The sequence below is a fragment of the Podarcis pityusensis genome (genome assembly GCF_964106645.2).
Source record: "Podarcis pityusensis genome assembly, chromosome: 4".
In the NCBI taxonomy this organism is placed as follows: domain Eukaryota; kingdom Metazoa; phylum Chordata; class Lepidosauria; order Squamata; family Lacertidae; genus Podarcis; species Podarcis pityusensis.
The window spans coordinates 52,062,589-52,075,325 of record NC_138027.1 but is presented as its reverse complement, the minus strand read 5'-3'; the positions used below and the strand labels follow the sequence as shown (position 1 = coordinate 52,075,325).

The 12,737-nt window shown below is 42.4% G+C and overlaps 1 protein-coding gene across 10 annotated transcripts in view; it reads left to right on the top strand.

Annotated features, from left to right (window-relative positions):
- The window catches only part of TIAM1 (TIAM Rac1 associated GEF 1), a 193,557-nt gene extending 186,653 nt beyond the window's left edge, over positions 1–6,904 (top strand). For 8 of the 10 annotated variants that reach the window (XM_081003520.1, XM_081003526.1, XM_081003518.1 and 5 more), the window contains 3 exons: positions 1,041–1,128; positions 1,571–1,743; positions 4,000–6,904. In XM_081003520.1, the coding sequence (XP_080859646.1) occupies positions 1,041–1,128; positions 1,571–1,743; positions 4,000–4,484 (746 nt within the window). In that variant the 3' untranslated portion in view covers positions 4,485–6,904. Of the gene's footprint in view, positions 1–1,040; positions 1,129–1,570; positions 1,793–3,999 lie in introns of all 10 variants that reach the window. The other 2 variants (XM_081003525.1, XM_081003527.1) reach the window with 2 other exon arrangements.
- Positions 6,905–12,737: the final 5,833 nt, after the last annotated feature.

Sequence of the window (12,737 nt, the reverse complement as noted above, 5' to 3'; positions counted from 1 at the left end):
CAGTATACTGTAAGCCACTCAAAGCCATTCTTCTGAGCACTGAATGAATCATCCTGCCATGCTCCCAGGCCTCATTTGCCAAGCGAAATGCTTATTTAGGCATGGAGGCAGCCTTATTTGAGGTTGATCACTGCTGAGCTTGAGTCACTCGAAAGACTTGCTGGGAACAACTGGGTCCTAAGCTATAGCAATGTTAGTTTTTCTTATTTCAGAGCATTCCAATCCCTTTTAACCAGTGGCTTCATGTTGCTGACCAACCATTAAAACAAGCAAACCACCGTTCATTTCCTACATATATAAACAAAGGTTTAAACCTCAAGCTGCCAGATTGTTTCCAACTTGGAAGGTGGTTTAGGTTAGCATTGATGTTCATCTGGTCCTTCTTTGATTGCAACTCACTTGTCTTGTAGTACTGCATGTCGGTCTACAAAAATTCTATTGTCTGATTTGATCTCCAGAAACTGCTGTCATGGAGAGTAAATAGAGAGACACTTTTTTGAAGTGTATGAAACAAGTATTCCTAATATGCGCTGCTGGTGTGCACTGCATGTGGCCTGGCTGTATGAGTTGTTAGGTTCACTCTGGTGAAAGCTGAATCTTGTTGAACAGCTGGAAGCCCACTAGCAAGCAGAGAAGCTGCATGAAGCCCTAAAACAGATAGCGGAATAGTTTTGTGGCAAGTGAGCCTACAATTCTATTCTCTGTTGTGCTGTAACATGGTATTGCAGGCTCAAGAGTACAACTTACGACTGGCAATGTTGCCCTTGAAGCCACAGAATAAGCAATAAGAGATCATCCCAAAGGAGTAGCCTTGGCTGTTCTCTTATTTCATTCTCTTTGCTTTAAAATGTGGATTGTGCAGCCGGTGGCTCCTCTGGAAGTACCCAAACTCTCATTTGGTGCAGCCTTTAGAAGCTGATGCTCACACAGTCCTGGTGAATCTTGCATAGCTCTCCCTTTTGTCAGTCACGGGGGATGGCTGTAGTAGCCATGAGAATTCAAACACTGGTTTTTTTTAAGTGTTTTTATCTTCCTTCTAGACGCAGAGGCCAATTCTGTCTGTGAGATTGTTCATGTGAAATCTGAGTCTGAAGGCAGGCCAGAGAGGTCATTCCACCTTTGTTGTAGGTAAGAGAGTGCTGTTTTTAAATATACAAATATATTTGACTCTTGTAATGAAGCTTATTGTTACTATTATTGTAAGCCACTCTGAAAGCCACAGCCAAGAGCAGCCAACAAAAGATGAATGAACGGATCATTAGTTAGATAGAGGACTAGATAACGTTGAGGAAAGCTGGGCATAGAACTGGAAAACCTGGATTTAATTCTGATCATTGCCAAGGTCTTTCTGTGGCCTTGACATTGTTCTGCTCCTTAGTTCCTGGTCTGTAGTATTAGATCAGTGGCTGATCTAACAGGATTCTTGTGAGGGTGAACTCAGTTAAGATTGTACAGTAGCTTGCAACATTATACAGTAAATTAAGCTAAATAAATAGAATGCAAATGCAAACAGTTTTGCTAGCTTGGTGCCTTACTTGTGTTCCCTTTTTCCTTTCTTTCTTTCATCTAGTTCCCCAGATCATCGGAAGGACTTTCTGAAGTCTATTCACTCAATATTACGCGACAAGCACAGAAGGCAGCTTCTTAAAACTGAAAGTTTGCCTTCATCCCAGCAGTATGTTCCTTTTGGAGGAAAAAGACTGAGTGCTTTAAAAGGTGCAAGGCCAGCTATGAACAGGGCAGGTACTGTAGGGTTACAGCTTTTCAAGATCTCGGTAACCCAACCACCACTGTAAGACACGCCTGAGTTCTTTATTTGTGCAAAATGGTGGTGGTGCTTTCATGTTCCTCATGAGTTCAAATCTCACTCTTCCTTTAAAAGCACATCGCTCAGGGTGTGGGGGATTGTACTTTGGCAAGAACCTTTCAAGCTTGAAAGTTATCCAGGTGGGGTTCTTTACAAGTCCATCAGATGTGTTACCAATAGGCAGACATTTACTTTTAGCAAGGCAAGTGTCTCTGTCTTCAGAAGACCCCTTGTAAAGTGGATCCGTGCCTACACAGTTTAGTAGTAGACCTTGAAGCAAGAGGGAAATTTGCTGACTTTTCAGCTTCTGTCTCCATCTTTTATTTATTTCATAGGCTGTCTTTTGGGGGTGGGGGTGGGGACTACCTGCATTTCCCATGACTTAGGGCAGGTGGTTGCATTATCACATTATCAGTTGACCTTCAGCAAACTAACAAACTGGAAAGCGTATGATTGTGGGACAGAGGAGTAGAGAGGAAAAGCTGTGCTGTCTTCAAGAAAAAGCAAAATATGGAGCTTGACAGGATTTTTATCTTGGATCTAAGTGAAAAATTAACCGTGTATCCTGGGTATTTTTACCTCTTTTGTAACAGACCAATAATATTCACAGCAGGACTTTTTGTGCAAGACTCTGCACCTCAGAGGCCTGCTTATGAGTGCTGAGGAAAAACAAACTGGCCTTTTGCTTTCTGCTGTAGAGCTCCCTTAATTTCCTGCTGACTACTTTTGTTCTTAAATAGCAGAACATTTGTCTCAAGAGAGCAGGAACTGTGTAATGCTCTACCTTTTTCTCCACTTTAAAATTCTACAACCTGACTTAACTTTATGATGTCAGGTTTGGGGGGTGTTTCTGATTGGTGGTTAAGTATCAAACAGCTTAGAATTAGGTTTGAGCCTAATTCACAAGCAAGTAACTTGTACTGGAATAGCTACACAGTTGCTGGGAGGACCTCTTGAGAATGACCAAAGGGGTTTGCTTCTCCTTTGGAATAGACACACATCTGTGGACCAAGTCTTCTTTAGCATCTATTCATTATCAGTTCCCTACAGTCTCTGGATCTGATCCATACTTAGCCTGTGCTATGCAGACTTCTGGGGAGGAGAGTATAACCTTAACTCACTTTCCCCTCTTAAGCTCACAATTAAGCAAGAAGGAATAGGAAATTGGTCCCTTCCTTAAATACATATTTTTGGTCCATTTCACTGAAACCTTAAAGAAGGTGTAAGACATGAGAAAGTAGGGTGGTCTGCATTTACACACGGGGCATTTTTGGTTGCTTCAGTTCATCAGAGACCTATTGAGCATGGACACCATTTGTCATGTAGTGAATGGCCTGAAGTTTGAAGGGGAGATGCATGTGTCAGGGAATCTTATTGAACAGCATTTCTTCATGCGTCTCCCATTGCTTGTTCCTTCTGGGTGCACAAGTGCATCCCCCCCATCAAAAGCTATGGCATTCACTGCAAGACATGCAGAATTCTTGGGAAAGCATGTTTTCCCTCTAAGCAGATCTTAGAACAGGGAAGTTCAAGCCTGCGGGCCAAACGCCAAGCCTCTGAATCCAGCCTTTGGAACTCTCCGCAAGCTGCAGTCCTTCCGTCAGGCCACACCCTTCACCAGCGTAGCTCTGCACCTCTTTTGCATGGCTAGAATGCAACCCACTGTATGTACCAAAGTAAGAGTCGCTTCTGCTACTGCAGCCATTTTTGCCTCTTGCCATCTCTGGCAGGCAGACCCTGGAAGGCTTCCCATGAGGGGATATGGCACCCCAGGCTGACAAAAGGTTCCCAACCTGTGCCATAGAATAATAGAGCTGCAAAGAATGGAGGACCATTTAATACCAACCACCCTTTCCACAAAGCAGGATTGGCTGTTTGTTACTATGGCCCTGGCACGAAAAGCAAACAATTAGGCGACAAAATGGGGTCCATTATCCTAGTGTGAGGAGCTGTTAGAGGCCAGATTTCTCAAAGGTCACTGGCAAAATTTATAATTCCCAGAAACTGTCTAAAATTTGAGTTGCCTGCATAGAAAATGTTGGTGTAAAAATTGCCCAACCTTCTTCTTGGCAATTGACCCTTGACTAATATAATTATGAAAAAGGATTTGGAAGCCAAATTCTGGGGGGAAGTGTTTTGTAACCAATTGTTTGTAAAAGCATCTGGGGTTTTATTTTTGTGTGTGCACACAGTGTCTGCCCCAAGCAAGTCTCTTGGGAGGCGGCGGAGGAGGCTGGCTCGAAACAGATTTACCATTGATTCAGACGCCGTGTTCGCCAGCAGTCCTGAAAAAGAGCCCCAGCAGGCCTCCAACAACAAGGACACTGACCGCTGGGTAGAAGAACAGTTTGACCTTGGCCAGTACGAAGAGCAAGAGGACATTAAAGAAACCGACATTCTCAGTGATGACGAAGAATACTGCGAGCCTCTGCGGAGCACCATGGTGGAAAAAGAACTTCAGGAGCAGCTACAGGCGGCTTCCATTACAAGCAGCCAGTCGTGCCGAGGCGACAAAGTGCGGTTTGCTTTGGGGACGCACGCGTCCAGAATGACTCAACTAAAGAAGCAAGCTGCTCTCTCTGGAATTAATGGCAGCATGGAAGGCAACAGTGAAGAGGTCATCTGGGTCCGCCGTGAAGATTTCGTACCACCAAGGAAACTGAACACTGAGCTTTAGACCTGCCACTTTCTCATTAGATGGTAGGCATAGATGTGCCCCCACCCACCCCTTACACATTGTGGAGAATGATCCTATGGAATGCACACTTGCACATACAGTTATGGCAGCTAAACTGGTTGAAACCACACGGCCTCCCCCCCACCTTCTCGTTTCCCTCAAGGTAATGCATAACAGGGGAGGGGGGAGCAAAACAAACTGGAATGAGCTTGAGTCCTTCTCTGTACATTACCAAGGGCTTTATTTATTCGAAACTAATCAGGCGCTGCATATTGAAATGGGATGCATAGATCTTACTAGAATACACATTGCTGTGGTTGTGTGTATATGGTTTTTTTAAAAAAACAAACACAAAAATGCATCAAATTTGCTTAAGTTGATAGCACAAGCAGCAAACAAATTTTATATGTGACGTCAATCATGGGTTCATCTTAAGCAAGGAAGCTGCAAGGAATAAGTCTTTCAGGCTGCAGTATTCTTATATCCCCCTTAAACGTCAACATTTCTCACTCTCATCCAGCAAGGGAGTCCCATGCCAAGAAGCGGACATCAGTGCATGGACTTCCCTAATTTATGGGATGCCACGGTTGGCGTTTGAGTGGAGGGGAAAAAAATCTTTCATTCAGTACCCAGGGGTATGCATGGGGTGGACCTGCACTTCGCATGCACTGCTGAACAGATATTTGGGGCTGTCAGCTCGCAATGGTTCAGTCACTTGCTTGGGGAGGAACCAGAACCAGGCTCCCCTTTCTCCCACCCCTTCACAAGTGATCAGTACTGACAACACCAAACGTTTGTTTGGCATGGGAGGTACTTATACACAGTAGCATTCACAAAGCTTACTGTCACCAAGGGAGGATCTCTGGATCCAGTAACACTATGTATATTTTAGGAATGTGTGAGGGAAAATCTGGAATTTATGTTGTGCCGAGTTCTCTTTGGTCTGTGGCTAGTCTGATTTAATGTCAACGTTGGAAGTTCTAGTTTTACATTAAAGAAAAAAATTATAACAATGCCAAACTCTTTTTTTATTTGAAAAAGAGATCCAAATTTAACACTTGAAAAAGATATTTTTTGTATTTTACCTGAAATGCAAGGGCACAAAGGGATGGGAATTTTACAGTGTTAGCCTGCAATCTTATGCACACTTGCTAGGGACTAAGTCTCATTTGACACAGCAGGACTTGTTTCCGAGTAAACGTGCATGAGATTGTGTTTTCGTTCCAACTCTAGGATGTAAAGCAACCCTTTTAGAAAGGGTTGAGGATGTTGGTTTTATAGTATCATTCTAAACTGGAAACTCTTAGGGATAATCTTTTTTTCCTTTTTGTAAAATAAAAATAAAACTGGACAGCTGTACATATTTGAGACTGGAATTAAGTTAGCAATGTCATTAAATAGCTGAGAAACCAAGAGGGTTAAATTAATCCCTGCTGTGAATTCTGTTGGAATAGACAGTCTGGGTCTAGGATGAGTTTGATCCTCTGTGGTTGATGAAGTTAGGGCTCAGGAAAAATTGAACATTTTGTGGCCAAAAAACCTGACCTCCTCCTATTATTATCCTCTGTGATATCAGTGTACTTATTGATTGCTCCCCCGCCCCAACCCACTGTGGAATATGAGCAATGTTCTGAACAATAAAACTTCTTCTTTTTTTCAATTAAAAAAATCTTATTTAAACATCTGTAACAGGGTAAAGTTGTGACCGAAATTTAAAGATTTCCAAATAATTTTTAAAGAGCACTTTTTCTGTTTAAATATTTATATAGCTTTCCCATTTTAGTTTTGATCTGCGAATAAAAAAGGGGGGGGGGAGAGAGTTTTGTTGTTTGGTTTGGGGTTTTTTGAAGGGATCATTTTTGTATCTATTGATGTTTGACACATTAGTAGGTACGCTGAAAGCCTAAAATTTTATAATAGCTTTAGGGATTCTATTTTATACAATCAGCTGTGGCTATATTTTGAGACATGAATGGAAAATGTTACCGGGCGGCAGCACTAGCTGCCTTGTGTCCCAGCCAATATTGGAGTCTCACCCGCACTATATTCAGTGTTTTGAAAGTTTTATTGTCTTTAACTTTTGCAATCTCTTCATTGTTTTCTTAAAAAGCTTTAGCAAGGTTTTTACACCCCGTGTTATCTCACTATATTTAAATTCAAGTCGGTTGTGTACCAATTTATTAGACATGACAATGTTTTAGCTGTCCCCAGTAGAATACAATAAGCTTGTCAAATGCTGAACGTCCTGTACTTGGAGGGTGCCATTGTTCTTGTACATAACGTCATGAACTGTCAATGTCAAAGGTTCTTATATATTTCTTTTATAAGCTGAAAGAAGGTCTATTTTTATGTTTTTAGGTATATGAATGGAACGTTGTAAATGCCTGTCAAATAAAACAATACGGGGGAAAATATTGGAATAGCGTTGTCATGGCTGCGTGTGGCTATCCTGGTCTCTTTCAGTATAGACTGGTGCATTTGCCTAACGAAAGTACATCAGCACAACCCAGGCAAGCCTAAGCATTCTTAAAATTCCAAAAGCACGTTCCAGCCCATGTTTAGGTTGCCTATTGAAACTGATGAGTCTTAGGCTGGCCTTAAGTTTGGCCAAGTAGATCCCCTCATTTCAAATACACACACCTGTTTCTTGATCCCAACATATGTAGCACAATACAAGTCCTTTTATCTGAACCTTGAATTTCTTGCAGATCTGGTCCTGATTTGGCACTGCAGGTCAGTCGTGCCTCAAAGTTTCAACTGTGATGTCCTTGGATCTGTTTTGTAAGAGGATGTTGGGTAACATAAAATGCACACCCGCATCACTCTTTCCCCACAAACAGGGCAGGCCTGCACATTCAGAAATTCCCTAAGTCTTGTGAACAAACAAGAGAGGTGCACAGGCTATGGGTATGCATAAACACCTATTTCATCCTTTTCTTCATCAATCATCTTTGTTTTCCCACTTAAGAACCACTGTGACATGAGACCCCTTTCTGTCTAACAAGCTAAGTGTGAACCCTGGGACGCTTTGTGGGTGGGTGGTCTTCTGGGAGAGTTAGCTGAATGGAATGGGGTTGCATTTCCTCTGAAGAAGAAGAGATATAGTGTGGGAATACTCCTTGAACCACCATTGTCATTTGAAGCTTAGGTGGCCTCTGTGGGTAGGAGAGCCTTTTGTTAGCTTTGTCAGCTCTGGACATTCCTGGATAGGGATAACCTGACCCCTGTGGTTCATGTGCAGGTAACCTCAAGGCTGGATTATTGCAATGCGCCCTATGGGGGGATGCCATTGGGTCTGGTCTGGAAGCTTCAATTAGTGCAGAATACTATGGCTAGACTGGTGCTGGGAACTGACCTCCAGCACATGGCACTGGTGTTAAAAAACCTGCACTGGCTTCCTATCTGCTACCAAACTAAGTTCAATGTTTTTCTACTAGCCCTGAATAACGTAGGCCCAGGATACCTTTAAGGGCCACCTTGCCCTGCACACCCTAAGACTATCACTGAAATCACTGGGGAGAGCACAAATTAGTTGTTCCCTATGGGCCAGAAGCATGACTCATGCCATCAAGGAACTGTGCTTTCAGTGCTGTGGGCCCATCTCCTCCCTACTGAATTTTGTACACGTTATATTTTAAGCCACTTTGAGAACCATGTGGCGAAAAGCGAACCCCCCCCCCCCCCAGCAATTAAATTAGCAGCTTAACAATTCTGCTACTTTTCTTCCATTTCCAGGTCCTCCATCTATGGTGGGGAGGATACAGCTGATCAGTTTGCCACACATTTGCACCTGATCTATGGTAAAAGTCTCCTTACTCCTTGACAGGACAATAGAGCTCTCTCCAGGAAGACAGACTGCCTGTCTGGGCTTACAGACTCTTTGAGTTCTCTGGGCAAGCACCACAACACATCTGCGCTTTTATCTGTTAACTGGTAGCAAGCAGTTCAAAATATTGAATTGGCTGTTGCTGTCCAATTAACAAAAGGTCCACAACATATTTCAAGGGCAACAGGGTTTTGTGGGATTTCCCCTTGTGCAATGGGACTTTACCTCTGTGCTCCTAAATATGTTTTGGGATTCCCCTCAACTCTCTGGAGCAGATTAGGGGAGGGGGCAGGGTACGCAAGGGGGAGAAGAAGAGAAGTCCAATAGTGCAAGTGGGAATCCTTGCCTTGGTAGGATGTTTACTTAGCATTGCACTGGATACAAGCCACTCTTTTTCAACTTCCATTGAACTAATCTCATTTTGGTGAAATACCTCCTTTGAAATTCGCCGTGTATTGTTCACCATCGGCATGGATTTTGGCTAATATAATTGCACCAAACATTGATTTATAAATCAACCAAGCATACAAGGACGAATTTGATTTAACAGGGGGAAGTATTAGTGAGAAGAGGTTACAAGGTAAGTGTAACCCAGTAACTTGCACCTGGTCCATCACAGTAATCATGATGTTTATACGGGCACTTCCCTTGGTTCACAGGTGCTGTGGCTGACATTTGATAAACAATAGGGAATCCTAGCATATTTTGGCTTTTAGATTTTCAGTCTAAAAGCTGCCACTTTTCTTCGAATACTTCGAAAACACATTAATAACAAAATTCTCTTTCCAGTTTTCACTCTTCTGTTAAATTAAGGAAAGAACTGGATCAGACCAGAGGCCCAGTTCATCTAGCATTCTGTTTCCAATCCCGAATTAAATGTTTGCACAGTAGATGTTCAAGTCTGCCCTTCTGATATCTCCTCTGTTCTACCTGATGCATATTCTGACATCTGTTTCATAAAACTTGAGTCAATTTCAAGAACATCCTCAGATACTTCTATCTAAGCACTGGGGGAGCAGCTGTTGGGACAAAAATGATGGTGTGTGTGTGTGTGTGTGTGTGTGTGTGTAGATGCACAGCTCTAAACAGACTCTTTGAACGGCAGCCTTCCAGAGGTAAGCCAGCTGGATGCCACGCTACATCTGTACACCCAGAAAGGAGTGGATTTCCAGATTCCTTGCTTGTCTGCTACTGAAGGGACATGCAATTTGATTTAAGTTGGTGTCAATGAAGTTTGCTGAGCTAATATGTGCCACTGTCTATTTTAATGGTCTACATATTTTTTAAAAATGAAACAATCTCAGTTTCATTAAAAGCACACACTATATGCCAGGTGCCATGGGGTTTAAACCAGGACCTCTGTGTATTGAGGGCTGGGTCATTGCTCTGTATGCCACCAGGACTGCTGGTTAGAAAAGAAAAATGGAGACAGTTGAAAATGAGACATTTGCTCAACAGCCCAGAATCCTCCTCCCTCGAGGAACTGTGTGACCCCAGAGGGCCAGATTCTTGCCTCTCTCTGATAAAAAGCTGCCCTCCATCGGTCTGAGTATTTTATCAGAGAGCAAGGCCAGCAGGTTATCTTTGTACATTAACAGACTAATGGTTTTCTACTGGCCTGGACGTCTATAGAAATGTTTGGTAACATTTTTCTTCCCAGTCATTGTTCTTCATTATCATTGTCCCTTCATAACTGGAGCCTCTAAAAGCCTCTCAAACAGCCAATTTTGTGCAAATGTCACAAATTTCTTGTGCTAATTTGTTCTTTTTGAAGGGTGGCAGCAATGGGAGTGTTTTCTGATCTTGCTTAGCCCTGGCTATTTTATTATCTGCTTTTAATAATTCTGCACTACTCTTTTTTTCAATGAAGTTACCGTAATTGCGTGTGTAACAGTGCATAGATCAAGTAGTCAAATGTGTTGATCTGAAAAGGCAAGCTGGTCTGGAAGCCTTGCTTGCAGCATATTGATGGTCAAGATGACCCCTACCTAACTGGTAGCAGCTGTAGCACTGAGCTCATATGCATTTCACATGCTTTGATGTAGCCCCAGGCATAGCTAGAGAGGGAGGTAATGATTAATACCATCCACCTGTGTTCCCAGGTGACTTAGCCTGCCAGGGCCTTTGTGTATCTTTACTTGAGTGCAGACAAGTAATCTCCTTGCTGTGGAGTCTGTCATGCAGAATGCTGTGATCGGGGCAAGGAGGGAACTGTTGGACCTTTGTTGTAAGTTTGTAACCTTCTTTAATAAATTGTTAGACCTGATGCATCTTTCTTTTGAACCCCCGCATTTTTGAACTCCTGTGAGTCCTTCTCTGGCTCTCCAGGGCGTTTCACCAAGCTGTTCAAACACTAAACAAAATCTTCAAGATAATGAAATGCAATTATAGCCACACTGTGGTGTTTCGTATGTGTCTTTTGGTTGACTGGAATGAAGCAACTCTCATAAGTAAGAATGCATAATAAAGCTAGATAGGTGCTTCCTGCCCACTGCATCCATTACAATGAAGGCCACTAGAGGGGAAATCCTTTACAAAAAATAATAATAAAGGAGCAATGAATAAGCACAGATCGTATAATGATAAAATAACACCACTGGACAGCCTAGTGATGGTTGGAGGACAGCCATATGCTGTAATGGATCTGCAATTTTAAGCCACTGAAGCTGTTGAGGTTTTGATGCCTTTATGCAATTTTATGTTGATTGATGTTGCATGAAATTTATGGCAAAGTTTGTAATCAAATATAGATAACAGGCATCAAATAGGCATATGGCCCCTGGTGGCAGCCTGCGCACCCAAGCAAAGATGCCAAGTTAATAAGATAAGAGCTAATGTTATTTTTTGAATGCTGGAAAATGTGTAGAACACATTTACATTGGTCAAAGCATTAAATGTGAATTTCAATGCCAAACATACTTGTGGTTGTAAAATTTACGACCCTGTAGTTCAACAGTTTTCTGATTTCATAGATTTATCACTGCGTAGTAATTTCACATGGAGAGAAAGATTTGATGACACTTATCAGTAAGATTAATTGGGAACATTTCTGTTGTGTGGCCAGAAGGGGGCAGTCCTTCCTTAAGAACAATGTGTAAAACCTTGATTGATTGATTTTTTTTGTAAAATGTAAGCAGAGTGCTATTTGGGTTTTGAACAAAATTAAATTAAAACTGGGAGGCCTTTTCTGCTTATTTGGATGTTGTATTTGCCGCTGGAATGGAATACAGATAGATATAGAACAATGATCCTTCTAGGTTGCATTTGAATTTTGCGTCATTCAATCAGGAAAAAGCAATTTTAAGGGATGAATTTAGATTTGCTTTTAATTTGAGGAAGATTAAAACTTTTAATTAACTCTCTAATACCTCCTTTAGGAATGGAGTGCCTTTCTAGTCTTTTAATCACTAATCACAAAACGGCCTAATCGTGTTTGATGTAATAATACCGGTTTAACGCAGCCGACTTCTTAGGGACGTAGTGAGCTGCCTTATACCAGGTCAGGCTAGTTGTCCAGTTAGTCCTCTGTTCTCCACTGTGACTGCAATGCTCTAGGGCAGGGTTGGTGAACATGTAGCACAGCAACATCTGTAGGGCCACAACTCCCGTTATTTATATACAGTGGTAACTCAGAAGTCAAACAGAACCCATTCCGGAAGTCCATTCGACTTCCAAAACGTTCGGAAACCAAGGCGCAGCTTCCGATTGGCTGCAAGAAGCTCCTGTGGCCAATTGGAAGCTGCATAAGCCATGTCAGATGTTCGGGTTCCAAAGAACGTTCACAAACGGGAACACCCACTTCCAGGCGTTTGGGAGCCAAAACGTTTGACTCGCAAGTCAACCAAAGTACAGTGGTACCTCGGGTTACATACGCTTCAGGTTACATACGCTTCATGTTACAGACTCCGCTAACCCAGAAATAGTACCTCGGGTTAAGAACTTTGCTTCAGGATGAGAACAGAAATTGTGCTCCGGTGGCACGGCAACAGCAGGAGGCCCCGTTAGCTAAAGTGGTGCTTCAGGTTAAGAACAGTTTCAGGTTAAGAACGGACCTCCAGAACAAATTAAGTACTTAACCCGAGGTACCACTGTACAACTGTATTCATTTCCTTTATGAATATATATTTACAAAGCGGTAAAAACACACACAGAATAATTGATTGCATAAAAACAGCTAAAATATTTTCACACATGAAAACAATTTCTCACACACATATACACATAAACACCCACCCACCCACACCATACGCTTCTACCCCTGCTTGCGTTGCTCACTAACCCTGTCTGTTTGGCAACCCCACCAAACCCCCTTAGCCTCTTGCCAACACCCCTCCACTCACAGCTCCGTCATCCCTCCCTTGCTGTTCTGTCATCAACTTTTTCCCCTTACAAAAGTATAATATAGTATACCCAATATGCTAAGAAAT